The sequence below is a fragment of the Physella acuta genome, unplaced genomic scaffold, assembly GCF_028476545.2.
Source record: "Physella acuta isolate Inbredline_101_S28 unplaced genomic scaffold, ASM2847654v3 ptg000049l, whole genome shotgun sequence".
Lineage (NCBI taxonomy): Eukaryota > Metazoa > Mollusca > Gastropoda > Physidae > Physella > Physella acuta.
This window is the reverse complement of record NW_026731569.1, coordinates 570,586-586,468: the sequence shown is the minus strand read 5'-3', so window position 1 is coordinate 586,468 and position 15,883 is coordinate 570,586. Positions and strand designations below refer to the sequence as shown.

Here is a 15,883-nt window from a genome sequence, read left to right as displayed (position 1 = left end):
TACAGGCGCATGGTGGTCTGTTAGCAATTTGCTCAGCTCGTTAAAGCTCTTGGTAGTTAGACTAGCTGGTGCGCATAAGTCCTTTAATAGCCTAAATTGTTGAGGCCCTATGACTGTTAACAAAACAGCTCTCTTTTTGGCTTCTATCGTCACGTCGTTAGCTTCAAGGTAAAAGCTTAACCTATCTAGATAATCATGAATGGTTTCATCATTCGAATCAAATTCTTTTATTTGGCCATACAGCGCCATTATTCTAGAAATACTTAGCCAATATGCTCTAGCAAACCTCTTTTTGAGTAAGTAGGTGCTCTTTCAAGTGGATTATTTATCGTCGTCGCCAGATGTAATGGATTGACGATAGAAGCATGTGGTTGTATATAAAACGTTTATTGGCCTTCAACTACATGACGATAACGAGAGAGGACGGAAGTGACGAGAGACAAAGATATATATACATGTAAGGGACATCACTCAAGATAACAGTATAAATATAATACTAATACAAGAAGAGTGAGTTCCCTTGACTTCACAAGTCTCACTATATTACAAAACTTTTTAAAATAGAATAGAATCTCATAGAAAAAAAATTGCTCACCAAGCGAACGCCAAAACAAAATGTGCATAATAGTGCGGAATATTATGTACTTTATAAATTTACAAGCGTTTATTAGAAATCGGAAATAGCGAAAATTACTACTTCCGGTCAACGGAAATTACTCAAAATTTGACAGACGGTAGAGGGTTAGTAGATCTTTTACTTACGTGTGAAATTTCATTCATCTATCTGAAATAGTACTCAAGTTATAGGCTTTTGAAAAATTCAAAGTGAAAAAAGTACCTCTTCCGGTTATCGGAAATCGCTCAAAGGTTGATACGGATCTACGATTTTGATAAAATACTTATCTATGAAATGTCATCAACCTAGCTGTAACGGTACTCAAGTTATCGTGTTTATACACACACACACACACACACAGACATACGGACAAGATTGCAAAATCATGTTTTTTCGTATCAGTGAGGTGTAAAACGTTAAGATTTGTAAAAATCTCGATTTTTTTTTTTTTTTTTTTTTTTTTTTTTTTTTTTTTTTTTTGTGTGCACGATTACAAGACTTTCTCTGTACTTCGTATAACGATAATGTAAAAAGTTGATCATGGAAAACTCTGGGTGGCAAACCGAATCGCTTACAGTCAAGGGGCCTCTCTCAGAACGAAATTAAAAAAAAACAATTAATGAGTCAGTGTTTCTTTCTGGCTTCTCTTCGAAGGAAGAGGCGCTGCTCCTCATGTATGGGGTTGTGGTAGGAAATTTCAAGGTCAGTAGAGGATTGTCTGAATCATTCTGACTTCCCAATGTTTCTTGGCGATTGGATCACTTTGGTATTAATGCATAAAGGACAAGGAGACAGACGCACAAAAATCTTAAAGTAGCGGCATAATGATTAGAGATAAATAAGATTAACAAACAAATTGTGATTACGGTTAAAACTAGAAAAACCTTGACAATTTTCGACGTAGCTTGTTGTAAAAACACTGTCCACGGCTTTTATTTTTAAAAATTGGCTCAATTGTAACCATGGATGGATAGAATTTAGGTGAGGACAGGTTGAGAGGGGAGGGGTTGCAGATTAGTGGCGGTGGGGTGGACAGTTTTTAGCGATGCGTAGGCTATAAATTTGCGGTTGCCGGATGCCTCACAAAAGAGTCAATGTTCAATGTATTTAATTTTTTACCTGTCCCCTCCCCCCCCCCCCCATACATGCAGTGTTTCTTCCAGACTTTTTTCTCCGGGGGGGGGGGGGGGGCATTTGCCCCCCCCCCCCCCCCCCCCCCGAAGAGATGCCTGGAAGAAACTCTGCATATATGGATTAACACATAAATTATTACTATCCTCAACCAAAACGTTTACCTCAGGCATATTTTGCAACGTTGAGTTAATGTAACTCAGATTAAAATTTTGACAGAAATAAAGAATAAAGAACCAATATCAGATTAGTCTGGTACGTTGTTTTGATTAAATGTTTTGTTATACATTTTACTATTTCTACTTGGCTTTTTAAATCACTTTTTATCTGGCGTTGCTTTGGCTCTGGACAGAGCAATAACAACATTCAACATGCGAATGCCAACATAATACATATTGAACGTTTGATGATTTGATGTTAATGAAGCAACTTTGGTACAGATTTTAAAAAGCAAAATAACTAGATATCTAGATCTAGTGTCTAGATTTTGTCGACTATTTAAAATATACACTTATAAAATGACATCTAGTTCTCGAAGAGCTTTGCATTTCGTATTTAAAGTTGGAAATCGGACAGAGAATGCCAGATTTTATAGAGATGTGCTGGGAATGCAGGTATGTTCAAGATCTAGAATCTGTGTATAAAATATAGATTTAGGTATAAATTATAGGGTATTGGGAAATTGCGAAAAGTTAAATAGCGAGGCAGTAAACTGCGAGAAGAAAATGCGTGACATACCTGCGTGCGGAATAAACAGCGAGACACAGTTTGCGAAAAAAATGTGTTTCATGTTTTATTGTTGGATGCATCTATTCGGAACTGGGTCCCAATAGCCCCGGCAGCTATTAGGACCTGGGTCCCTACAGCCACTGCCGCTATAAGTATAAGGGCCTGGCATTGTTCGTTACACACTCGTACAACCTGTAATAAAATTATACCTTTTATGATTTATGTTTATTTGATTTTTTCTTGTATTGTGCATCAGATATGATTTTTATATTTTTCAAGCACTTGCATACAATATTAACCCCCTGTATTTAAGGTAAAGTTTTTTTAGGTTGAGTAACGTTATTAGTTAAAACGTCACTTGAACAGATGAGTTGGTCGTGGTCTAACTTAAATGCAGGTTATACAACGGTTTTTGAAAGTTATTTTCATTTAAACAATTTATATTTCACTTCTGAATTGCCCACTCATTGCCAAGATTAAATTGCATTAACTAATTAAGGTGATTAATAAAGTTGTATACAATTTGCTGTTTGGATTTCATTTCCTTGCCATTCTCTAAATCAATCACACACATGCACTAACCTTCAGTATGTGTTACAGTGGGTATAAAAATGGTAGTTGGTCAAATGTTTCCTCTTAATCATTTGTTTAGCAGTAACTGTGTGAGTAATGTTTTTACTCTGTTATTTTTATTCATTAATTTATTACTTTGAAGATTCTTCGTCATGAAGAATTTGAAGAAGGATGTAAAGCAGCTTGTAATGGGTAAGTAAAAATAAATTCAACTTAAGTTATAATTAGTAGGCTACACTTTAAATTTTCTGCTGTGTATTTATATTTTTTACTCATGAAACGTTTTTCAAAACTTAAAAATCTCATATTTAACATTAATTATTTTTATGTTAAGTCCTTATGATGGTAAATGGAGCAAAACAATGGTGGGATATGGACCAGAAGATAATCATTTTGTGGCTGAATTAACTTACAACTACGGTATTGGCAGTTACAAGCTAGGAAATGATTTTCTGGTTGGTTTTTAACTTTGATCCATGTTTTATTGAATAATACAATATAAATAGTAATTTGAAAAATATAAGGCCAGTAAACAATTTTTAAAAATTTGTGTTTATGTATTATGTGCATTGTAACATATAGGCCTACATGTTTACAGGGTAGACTGTTCTAAATCTGTTTACTTCTTTATGGTTCATTTAAACATAAAAATTAGCTAGTAGTTAGCTTAATACATTCTGTTTCCAGTCATCTTATTTCATAACTAGGCATACTGACTAGCTTCGCTTAGGTTTTCAAAAAAATTGAGAAATTGAATGATTAATTAGTCATGTTAAATGCTTAGGGCCTAAATTTGTACAGTGGAGTAATTTCATGTCACTTAAATATTGATGGAATATTCGCAAACTTATTACTCGCAAGGTTATTAGAACTGCAAGGGCTTTCTTAATAGTATCAATCAAATATTATTTTGAATTACTTTCGCAATTAATATTTACAATTTCAAACAATGCAAAACTGAATTTATAACAAAATATCTATTTAAAACAATGCTATACTTTATGATTTTTGTTTTTTGCTTAAAAAGAGTATACAAAATATTTAAAAATTATCACATTAAAAAGTTACCTCTCCTGTTCATAGACCAAATGACCAAATCTCATATAATGAGAATTTCACTCGTGGTCACTTTTTAGCCCTCTTATGAGGGCTTTTAGTTTGACCAACAGTTTTTCCATACGGCCTATTCATAATAGAGGTGTATGCAAAAAACTAGCCAGATATACAAAGAGTAAGTACCCTGAAATCTTTGTTGAAATTACCCTCTGTTTTCCCCATAAAATACAAAGATTATATAGGGAAATACGACTGGTCAGTTTATACCCATTTCCCGATTTTTTTCCCGGACATGGCGAGTTTTTTGTGACACCCCAAGGCGTTCTCCTACCACCTCAGAAAATTTCAAGGGGGTCGTTGGACGAAAGTTTTTTCGTAACAGAGCCAATATAAGGCGCTGGTCAGTCGAGGTCAGTTTTGTCCCCCTCTACGTGGACTTGTTGGCTAACCGGCACCGTCTCTCGTGTTCTATTGCCCCAAGGCAGACTCATGCCAAATTTGAAGCGCCTCCGGCGCCAGGAAGTGCCCTGTCGGGCACCCGACAACTTTGCTTTATGTATATAGATGTTCACATCTATTATGCTCATACCATTTTGGCTAGAAACCAGTTATTGTATCATTTTTGCACAATCAGGAGCCTGCTAAATATATTTCAACTAGATAAGTTTCCCGTTGAGGGAGAAATACGCCAGGTTGATAGTGTGTTGTCATTTTCTCTAAACCAAAATAAAAATCCCCACCACAACCTGAAATTTGACCAGTAACGATAAAAATGTAATTGATAAAAATTTTGTATCCAGAACTAGTATTTTAACCAGATCCTCAAATTTTACCGGATGAATAGGAAATGTAGGAAGATATGAAATTTCATTGAAAACTGTACTTTATCCGGAATTGGATATTTACAGGATCCGTTAATTTAGCTGGATATGGAGATTTAGAACCTTAACAGGTACAAAAATTTAACAGAAACAGAACTTTATTTGGAACTGGCATTTTAACTTAATCCGGACATTTAACTTGGAATAAAAATTTAGCTTGAAAAGATGTGTAACCTGAAATAAAACTAAAAAGCAGAAACTGAAATACATCCAGAAACTGACAGACATGCCTACTGTCCTACCAAAAGCGGAATTGATCTGATTTTTTACAAAAAAAAACGTGTCCGATTCCAAAAGATGTCATGACATATAAGCAATATAAGCAGTTTAAATTTGATTGCTATAGGTGCATAAGTAAAAAAACCTTAGCATTTTTAAAAGTACCGAAAAATGGAAAATGGCTGAGGTTTTTTTGGGTTTCCATGACAACCAAAATAGTTTTTAACCCTTTTTTTGCTGTTTAATATTTATTTTCGTGTTCCAAACATGATATAAGTACCTAGCTATACAGATACTCAAGTTACCATGTTCACAGAAATACACACTTACACACAGACTAAATTGCAAAAGTTTTTCTGACTCAGGGAGGTTTAAAACTTAGAGATTTGTGAAAATTTCGACGAATGGCGATTTTGATTTCTTTTGCACGATTACAATACTTCCTCTATACAAGAAAGTAAAAATGAATGTAAAAAGTTATTATAAAGCTATTATAAAGAATAAAAAAGCTACAGGAATTGTGTAATCATTACTAGTTTTACTGAAGAATTGTCTCTCTCTGCTGCTGGCTTAACAAAAGGGTATAATTGTTTTTACTTTATAGGGTATCACAGTGTCATCAAAATCTGTTTTTGAAAGAGCTAAGGGCACAAGTGATAAAATTACTGAGGAAAATGGAGCTTGTGTAATATCATCTCCTGATGGCTATGTTTTTAAAGTCCTTGAAAAATCTGTACAAGGAGGTAGTGAAATATTTTAATTATTACAGTATTCAGAAGAAAAAAAGTTATTTTATTATCATTTGTCACAAAATATGAATTATGTATGGCTACTAAATTATTTATGCTGACCATAAATAAAAATGTAATGATTTTGCTTTTTTTTTACTCTTGAAAAAAAATTGGTTTAACTTACTCTATACATAAATATTCATGTTGAGATTATTCAAGTACTTTTACAGGTTAAACCTTTTAATGATCCCAACTTTTTTAACTGTTTGAGATTTACGAACAAATTAGGTATTCCGGTTTTTGACATAAGAGCATTAAACAAGCTGTTGGGCCGTTTGCAAAAATAGTACATAATAATGGTAATTAATAGGAACACATAACAGTCCGTAGGCTATTGGGGACATGAAAAATGTACATCAGCTTTTTTTTTTATAAATTCCACATAAAGGTTTGTTGTTCAACTCCTAGTGCAATAGCAAATACTATACTCATCATAGCCGGTTTAACTCTTGAGTTCCTAGTCTTCAGCCTAGTAACTAATAAGTCTTACACTTACACTCTATTATTTGACTATACCATCCCTTAAAAAACAAGTTATAATCCGTTAAAAAGTACATATTTTCTTCAAATTATTGTTATTAAAATGATATTTGTAAACCATTACACTCTATCAATCCTCAGATCCTGTCCAGATTGTTACACTTGCCTCATCCAATCTGCTTAAATCTATCGGTAACATTCAGAAAATAATTATGTTTTGTGACAATGAATAGTTAATATAAACATGATATAAAAGTATAAATTTTAATTGTGAAGCTTATGGTAGTTATTTATTGGAGATTTAAATTATATCTCTTTATATGATATCCATTTACAAAAACAAAAAAAATAAAGTACAGAAACTTTTTATTTGCAATTGCAATGACAGTTTTAAATTCAATCACTTAAAGTAAGTTAAAGAAGTATATGTAGCGTAATATTTTATTAAACAAAAAATAAACTTTATTACTAATACATGATAGAATTAGCAAAATTGAAAGGAAAATAAAATATTTATAATTACTTAGATTTCTGGGTGAGGCTTTGTGGAATGAAAATCTTTGATCAACAAGCTAAATCTGCTATTCTTGGTTATGCTGATGACCAGGTAGTGCATTGTGTTTTCTACATATTTCACTATTTGTGTTATGAATTTTATCTGTGTCTGTAGTCAAAACAGTTGTATATTTTTATCTATATATATACAGTCTTAAAATGATATCTTACTGGCTTAAATGCCAGCTTTCTTTAGTAAAATATTGTAATGTTGCCTGGTGGCTGAATTTAGTGAAATAATGAGAAGTTATCCAGCTAAGTAAACAGTGGATTGCTTCCTAAATTCTAGTAAATGTATTCAATACATAATGAAGTATTATGAAGTGACCCACCCTTTTCTTTTAGGTTATTTAAATAGTAGTTCATAATTATATATTTAAAGAACATAATTTTTCTCCTTTTTACTGCATTATTACATAAAAGCTAATTATTATGCATTTTATTTTAAATATCAAGTTAAAATAGATACAGTAGAACACATTGACACAAATGTGAACAAAATTGGTGAAATTAAAGCTGACATTTCATTATCTGGCAGATATTACCAACCAACAATATAGGTCACTTGAGAAGGCCACCACGCATTGTTAAACAAAAACAATAATCATCTTTTTAAAATGAGACTGAGTGTGTACTCAGTGAAATCTTTATTACATATTTACATCTAGTTTTAAGAATACGCTAAGTGCTCTAGATCAGAAATGTCTAAAGTTTTAATTCTGACTCATTTTAGTGTAAGCTTGAGCTTGTTGATATTGAAAAACCAGTGGATCACGGAACGGCTTTTGGAAGAATAGCATTTTCATGTCCAAGTGTAGAGGTAATTTATCAATGGTATATTTTAAGAAACCATGCCATTGCCATCTAGACAAATCTTATTCCATTTCATCAAACTAAGATAAATATTTTCAATTTCTGTTAATAGCATTTTTATAAGCAATTTCTCTTTTGTCTTTCAAAGCTCCCTGCTTTAGAAAATTTAATGAAATCTGAACACCAAACTATCTTAACACCACTTGTTAGCTTAGATACACCAGGAAAAGCGACTGTGCAAGTTGTTATAATAGCAGACCCGGTAAGAACTTAACATCTTTTTTTTTACTATATTAAAATAGGTACTTGCTTAAAGCTTTTTATTTTTATAAACCTGCTTATGAAATCGTTATTTTTTGTTGTTTCTTGAAATTTAGGATGGGCATGAAATATGTTATGTTGGAGATGAAGCATTCCGTGAATTGTCAAAAGCAGATAAAAATGCCAACACATTGCTAGATGAGGTAAGCTAATTAAACTAAAGCTTCAAATTTCTTTCAACACCTTTTTTAAGTAGAATAAATAAATTATTAGTTAATGAGCAAAAACATCAGACCTTTTTTCAAGTAAATGTAATGTTTCTGTTAAATTTCTAACACATTTTATTTATTCTATATCAATTCCAAGGCAATAACAGCAGATAAAAGTGATGATTGGTTTGCCAAGAAAGGAAAAACAAAAGTTGCTGCTTAAAATCCTAAGATGATCTAGATTTACAGACAGTAAAATGTGTACTTTGTTATAAATTCATGGTATTGGTGTATTTTGTCTTTTTCAGTTGCATCACTGAGACCATTTGAAAAAGTTAAATATGAAAAATAGCTTAACATGCCTTGATGTTGAATACACATTTAATAAATTAATGCATTGAATCATGGGATACTTTGTGAACAGTCTCAAAGATTTGCCTAAACAAAAAGTGATCAGTCAAATATGATCTAGGCATATGTTAAACCTAAGATTGACAAATTTAATATCAGTGTGGCTAGGAAGTGGATACAACCTTAAAATCACTTAAAGTTTATGTTTATACTATACCATGCAATGAATATTGCACACAAAATTGTATTTGATTATCTTTTTTAAAAAAAGTCTCTATTCACTTGCATATTTATTTTTAAAATTTTATAGTTTATCTCACAAACTTTTTATTTTTTTGTTTTCAAAGTGGAAATTACACATTATGTGTCCTACTCCTAGAGTAACCTTAAGTTGTTAATTTGGTTAGTCGTTTTAAACTAGTGAACATTTCTCAGCTCTGGCCACCTATATTTTTAATTAACAAAACTTTTTCTAAATAAAATATCCGCAGCCTTAAATTTTGTTTTGAAACAGACAATAAATGAAATGCAGGTGTATTTATTGGTAAGCTGTTGTAAAAAGTGGTATTCGCTAGAGTTTTTGCACCTAAAATATAAATATAATAAAAAAGGAAAACTTATTTCGGGAATGTTTTTTTTAAGAGTATTTTTCTTTATTCTACTGCATTTCTTTTAGTTTACTACCTTGATGGGGCTAGTCAAACATTTGTTACAAATTTGTAAAAAATTAAATATTTAAATTAAAACACAAAAAGAAAGGTTGGTTTTGTTATGTTTTGTGTTATCTTTTTTCTGTGAGGTCCAAGACATTTTGTCTGATGGCTCTTTACTCTTAAGTCTAAGCGTCTTTCTTTTTTTCTTTCAATTTTTACTTTTAATCTAACATGAGCACACATATTCTGCAAATTTTAATTGATTCCCAGGACAAAGTTAAATTACATTTATTTACATTTGCAGTAAAATATTGGTTATCTAGCCCAACACCCCAGCTTTCATACCATAACAACCAGTTATGCAAAACATCACTGCCTTTCATTGTGTCATATCTTTCGCACAAATACCCTGACAAAACACATCAAACACCATGCTTTGATTTTCATCATGGAAATAAAATATAAATAGTAATTGCTTAGCAAAACTTCTGGTGTACACAGTAATGCAAAAAAGAATGTTTTAAATTTTAATCCATATTATTTCCAATATGAATTGGACTAATGCACATAGCTTTCCAAGTATGAAATAAACTATCACAACAAGTTGTACAACATTTAATCAAACTAATCTAAAATTAGTTCATAATATGCATAAACTTCATACAGACAAAACAGCATGATTTGGATGAATATTGAAATTCTTATCCTTGCATTTAAAAACCTGACCACAATAAGAAATGGTGGCTTGCTAGATGAAGCTAGAGTAAGAAATAAAATTATTAAACAAATACAGCAACCTATTTAGGCATCTCCATTTCACACCATCACAATTTTAATTTTAGAATGCTTATAAACTTATAAAGCCCAAAAAAAGCTGTAGAAAAACTAATGACTGCAGGAATGTTTGGCACAGCTGGAGATCAAAGTAGAAGATTAAGGACCTCCACACCACAAGGAGTTAAGAGGACTAAACTAACTAAAGTGTTTTTGCCTTGAACTTGAATATTTTAAGTCAGCTACACATTTTTAATTCTACATTTATCTGAGAGAGAAAAACATCACTATTATTTATAAAAATGTACAAATTTAATGTCATTTATCACCATTATTAACACAATAAATGTATATCACGTTTGTCATAAACAGGATCCATTTTAAAAGTAGGCACATGCTACAACAAATAACAATTACTTTAATTAGAAAATGTCATTAGCCCTTAATTGGCAGCACTACAGCAAACATTCACCCAATAACTACTGTCTATGAACATAGTTCAACCACAAAGCAATTGACAAAGAAAATCTACAGAACAACTCACAGTATAATTGGCAGAGCAGACAATGCCACTGACTTTGCATGGACACAACTTGTGATGTTTTATTTGTCCAATTAAACTGAATTCCCTTGAACTGCCACTGGGTAGTAGTTATTTGTTTCAGTTCTTTAACTGAGATGATGACTCTAACCTCTGGTATTCTGCTAAATAAGCATCGAGGTTAATCTGTGGTCCAGTTCATGAGAATCTACCCCATACATTCAAAACAATACATTTCTAGTTTGGGTTTTTAAGACAAATACTCTGAAAAACATACTGTTGCGTTAGTACCTCCAAATCCAAAAGAATTAGTCAATGCAATTCTAGGGGAACTTTCATTAATCCAAGGTGCTTCAGAACAGGAAACATAATTCAAATCACATCCTGTCATTGGTGTTTTGAGGTTGGCAGTGGGAGGAGCTACTCCTTTATTCACTGCTAATGCAGTAAATATTGACTCCATACTTCCTGCAGCACCCAAAAGATGACCAGTTGCCCCTTTAGTTGATGAGACTAAAATTTGTTTAGCGTGATCTTTAAACAAAGACAGAATCGCTTTACTCTCAGCAGAATCTCCCAAAGGAGTAGATGTGGCATGTGCATTAATATAGCCTACAAGAGAGAAATCAATATTTGCATTTCTAAGAGCAGCTTGCATACAACGCTTAGCACCATCACCATCTTCATTTGGAGCAGTTATATGATTTGCATCACCTGATAATCCATAACCTAAAACTTCAGCATATATTTTAGCATTTCTTTTTTTTGCATGCTCTAACTCTTCTAATACCAGAATTCCTGCTCCTTCTGACATAACAAATCCATCTCGATCTTTATCAAAAGGCCTCGAAGCTTGCTCTGGAATGGAATTAAAATTAGTACTTAATGCTCGCATTCTTGAAAAGCCAGCCATTCCAAGGGGAGTAACTGAAGCCTCACAGCCTCCTGCAATAATAACATCAGCATCTCCGTTCTGTATAAATCTTGTTGCATCCCCAACAGCATGAAGCCCGGTGGTGCAAGCGGTTGATACAGCATGATTTGGTCCCTGAGAAAAAAAGTTTAAATACATTTTTTAAATTTCATTAATAAATGAATAACTGTATTTAATTGGTAGAACATCCACATCAAAACATTTACACTATTTAAATTTTTATTTAATCAGGAAGCACTATTAATTTTGTTAGTCTTGCACTAAATAACTTATACATGTAAATTAATTTTCAAAATTAGTAGTAAAATGAAAGGAGCGTATATGTGAAAATCAGATGTATTATCAACTTTCTTTTACCAGATATATACCTTAAAGCCATACATTATGCTGACATGTCCAGCAGCCATGTTGACTAGGATTCTAGGAATAAACCAGGGTGATATTTTTCTGTAGTTTGATGTATGTAATAATTCACCAGCAAGTACAACTTCCTCAAGAGGGATCATACCAGTGCCAATACACACCCCTTCAACAGTGATGGACATACAAAAAATTATTTTTAACCATAAACTTAATTAAACAAAGAATTTTAAAGTAGGATGCAGAACATCATAAAATGGAAAGATAAAGAGTTATCACAATAACATGTTTTATCACAGATTAAATATTTATAACCAACGAATAGCTAAAAAAATACTTTCACTGCTGTTTCCAGAGGTTTTCACAATAGTATGAATAAGAATCTTACTTTCCCACAAAAACAGTTTTTTACTTAGTGTCTATAGTCTATGTCTCTGTATGCTAGTGTCATCCACATACCACCTCTATCTCACCTCTATGGAAGAGTGATTTTTGCCACACTCATGTTTCTATATTCTTTCACATAGCAGTTAACTACTTTATTTAATACATCCACTTAACTTATAGTTTAAAAGGTTAAATCTGCTTTCTTTCTGCTTTTTTTTTATAAAGCTGTGGTTGTAATGTTATGGCCAACTTTAAGCAATCTACATCCAAATTTGAAATGATAAGTGCCCAACAAAATAAATATTTAATATTTCTAACATTAGATGACCTGTTCTTTCTTTATCCCATTCAGACTCTGGTTTCCAGTTAGCCATTGTTAAAGCCTCTTCAGAAGCTGCAAGACAATATTTTGTCATCTTAGTTATAGCTCTCCCATCAATCTTTGGAACTAGATTATCACTGAATTCAGTTTGACTTGGTCCCCAAGGAACAAGACCTGCTACTTTACTTGGAATCTGTTCAAAACCTGAATTAACAAAAAGCAAAAACTAAAAATTAATTGTAAACTTGAAAATAAAATACCAACAAACAGATGAAAGTACTGAAAGCTTGTCAATAAATTATATCATGCTCTTTTTTGCAGATTTTAAAAATTACTATTTAATTTAAAAAACACAAAGGTGATGTCCCACTCCCAGAACCACATCCCCTCAATATGTCACTTTTCACCAAAATCTTACCCTGTCTGTAAAAAAATATTTCTATAAATACTTTTCATTTAATTATAGTATTTATAGTTTAAGATTATAATAATCATTTATTCCAAGTTGTGGAGTAGATATTTTAAAAGTTTTTAACTTGGATTCCCCCCCCCCCCCCCCCCCCCTATCCCCACTTCTTTTGATCGAGACATCCACAAATATAGAACAGATATCTCCACTTACAATATACTAATTCATATATAAGTATTGCATTACTTATACAGTGATTGGTTCTTTTCGGAAATATCTTATACAATTCAACTATTGGAAGTAGGATGTAGCATGTGCTGAGAAATTTTATCTATGATGAGGGCTTGTTATGTTTTATTGAGTTTCTTCCCAAATCAAACCAAAAATAATTAATTAACAGTGGTTTAAATACTTGTTGAGCTGACAAGTTTTCAAAACATGAAGACTGCCATTTCAATTCATCCATTAAATAGTTGTTTTAATAATCTATACTTCTATACAAAGGGGAAATACTGGTTTAACATGTGAACCAGACACCTCCCCATCCTACAAGCTTCTACAGAAGTCATCTTTTTCTGTCTTTTCTCCTCCCCTACCATTTGCCCCTCCTTGTTGAGCTCATGATGGTGGGTGCCCCTAAAAATTAAATTGTGCTACCAATACAACTTGTAACCTTATACAAAATATCAATAATACACATTTGTAATGACCAGTATCTGTTTAACTTCACTTACCCTCAGCTCTGATTTGTGTGATTCCTGATTTACCAGATATGAGCTGCTCCCAGACATGCTGAGTTCCAAGCCCTAAACATGAAACTATACCCATTCCAGATACAATTACTCTTCGACCTTTGTTCACAGAAACTGCCATCCTGTTCTTTATTCAGTTTTTTTTTTTACAACATCAAAAGGGAAGCTTTGAAACAGAATGTTTTTGTATGTTTATTGTTGTGGGTTGTATTTTTATAGCATAAATTATTTATGGACATTAAAAGCATTATGATTTATAGCAATTGTAAGTAAAAATACTCTAAGATAATTAAAGATGCCCCCATACATACGTTGTTATTATATATATATATATATATGTATATATATATATATATATATATATATATATATATATATATATATATATATATATAATAATAGTTTCGCTGTCTATCTATGTATCTATCTATCTGTCTATCTGACAAGAACGCGAAGCCCCACCCTCGAGAATGAACGTCTAAGCCACCCCCCCCCAACTCTAAAGAAATGTCGTCAGATACTCTATAATAAAATTACCGCCTTATTAATGTGTCTAATCTAAAAAGTGGTTTGCGTGCAGAGTTTCATGCAATTCTTCGGGTAGTGGCTAAGCGCGACACCAGTGTTTCTTTCAGACTTTTTCCTCCCCGGAGGGAGGAATTTTTCTAATCTAAAAAAAGTGTTTAGAGTGCAGTTTTTTTCATGCATCTCTTCCGGTAGGGGCGAAGCCCCGCCCAGGTTCTTCCTTTAGTTTGTATGATCTACAAATGCGACCAGTGTTTCTTTCACGACTTTTTCCTCCCCGGAGAGGGGTGGGGGTACTTGAAATTTTCGGAGGGGGGTAGAATTTTCGGGGAGGGGGCGGACACTGGAAAAAGTATATAATTATATTTCGTTGAATGGGACGGTAGACATGTTTTGGAGTGTGTGTGTGTGTGGGGGGGGGTTTTAGTTTAGAGAAAAGAGACAGCACTATCAACCTAGCGCCCGTTGTATCCTTCCTCAAGGGGCCATTTTTCTCATATATATATATATATATATATCTATATCTAGGCCTATATAGTATATACTAATTATAATAATATACAGTGACACAGCATAATTACAAAAACAAAAATGGCATAAGGCATAAGGTGTGTTTGAAGTTAATACAAAATACAAATAGATCTAGATTCTACTACTTTCTACTACTAGATTCTAGATCTAGAATCTAGATACTACTGTGGATAGAGATAGATCTTCTAGAATCTCAAGTATTAGTAGTTAATAATAGGGTAAAACCTTAGTTTAGCGTCGGTTATTATTCCGGAATCGTATAGCAGTAAAAAACAGCAAAACAATGCCAAAGTCTGTCACACACTTCCGGAATTCAACGGAAGTACTGTAAACCATACTTTATTTGGCGTCATCTTTTATTCTTATACAGAATGTTTAAAATTTGGATAGATTTGTTTTTGTAATCATTTTTACATTTTGTAATCATTTTTACTATTTTCGTAATCTAGATTTTTTTTACTTGGTCTAGCAGCTAGATATCTAGCTAGATCTAGATCTAATTAATTAATGGTCGCAAATCCGCTGCAAGCCAAAAACATTAAATTATTACATTTGACTTCATTATTTATATTTATATTAATATATGTTGGTTTTTTTTTTATTTTTAGATCTACTAATTTAAATCTACTATTATATTTATTCTTGTTTCCTTTTGTCGATTTTTCTTTAAAAATTAAAACATTAATTTACTACAATCGACTTTCAATTTATTTATATTTCAATGGTCAAATAAACCATGGTTTACCGTAACTCTAGTTACCGAAACTCAACAAACATTACCCGATAATTTCCGACGCTAAACTAAGGTTTTACAACAATTAAAATAAAGCTTATCATTGGTTGACCTAATATCTTTAAAGCTAGATCTAAGCCTATTACTGCTATTAGTATTAGTATTAGTTAAAAGTATAATTACTTAATTACTTATTAATACGTCATAGCTGCTAGCCATTAGGGTCAGGGCATCGACCACAGAGTACACTCAGTGCAGTGTATGAATGAATCCGTGATAGATGTAGGCTAGTTAAGT

The 15,883-nt window shown here is 32.4% G+C and overlaps 2 protein-coding genes across 7 annotated transcripts; one reads left to right on the top strand and one right to left on the bottom strand.

The window, feature by feature from the left end:
* The first annotated feature begins 2,078 nt into the window (after positions 1–2,078).
* LOC131945242 (glyoxalase domain-containing protein 4) lies at positions 2,079–8,611 on the top strand. The gene is made up of 10 exons (XM_059306290.1): positions 2,079–2,361; positions 3,192–3,241; positions 3,384–3,504; positions 5,810–5,948; positions 6,618–6,668; positions 7,004–7,083; positions 7,765–7,851; positions 7,993–8,106; positions 8,222–8,308; positions 8,472–8,611. Exons 1-10 carry the CDS (start codon positions 2,266–2,268, stop codon positions 8,535–8,537), a joined length of 891 nt encoding a protein of 296 aa, XP_059162273.1. The 5' UTR covers positions 2,079–2,265; the 3' UTR covers positions 8,538–8,611.
* Positions 8,612–9,628: 1,017 nt separating this feature from the next.
* Positions 9,629–15,883, bottom strand: LOC131945210 (3-oxoacyl-[acyl-carrier-protein] synthase, mitochondrial-like). Of its 6 annotated transcripts, none has more exons than XM_059306250.1 (5): positions 15,778–15,883; positions 13,780–13,963; positions 12,643–12,840; positions 11,936–12,093; positions 9,629–11,681 (listed from the first exon to the last, which is right to left on the bottom strand). In XM_059306250.1, exons 2-5 carry the CDS (start codon positions 13,916–13,918, stop codon positions 10,884–10,886), a joined length of 1,293 nt encoding a protein of 430 aa, XP_059162233.1. In that variant the 5' UTR covers positions 13,919–13,963; positions 15,778–15,883; the 3' UTR covers positions 9,629–10,883. The 6 variants fall into 6 exon arrangements, with proteins under 6 accessions (XP_059162233.1, XP_059162254.1, XP_059162224.1 ...); XM_059306271.1 differs by having other exon boundaries at positions 15,770–15,791; XM_059306241.1 differs by lacking the exon at positions 15,778–15,883 and adding an exon at positions 15,079–15,425.

Coding starts and splice junctions, on each gene's coding strand:
- LOC131945242 (XM_059306290.1), top strand. CDS start 2,266: ATGACATCTAGTTCTCGAAGAGCTTTGCATTTCGTATTTAAAGTTGGA. Junction 3,242..3,383: donor TGTAAAGCAGCTTGTAATGG/GTAAGTAAAAAT, acceptor TTTTATGTTAAG/TCCTTATGATGGTAAATGGA. Junction 6,669..7,003: donor CAATCTGCTTAAATCTATCG/GTAACATTCAGA, acceptor ATAATTACTTAG/ATTTCTGGGTGAGGCTTTGT.
- LOC131945210 (XM_059306250.1), bottom strand. CDS start 13,918: ATGGCAGTTTCTGTGAACAAAGGTCGAAGAGTAATTGTATCTGGAATG. Junction 12,841..13,779: donor CACACAAATCAGAGCTGAGG/GTAAGTGAAGTT, acceptor TTGTTAATTCAG/GTTTTGAACAGATTCCAAGT. Junction 11,682..11,935: donor GCATAATGTATGGCTTTAAG/GTATATATCTGG, acceptor TTTTTTTCTCAG/GGACCAAATCATGCTGTATC.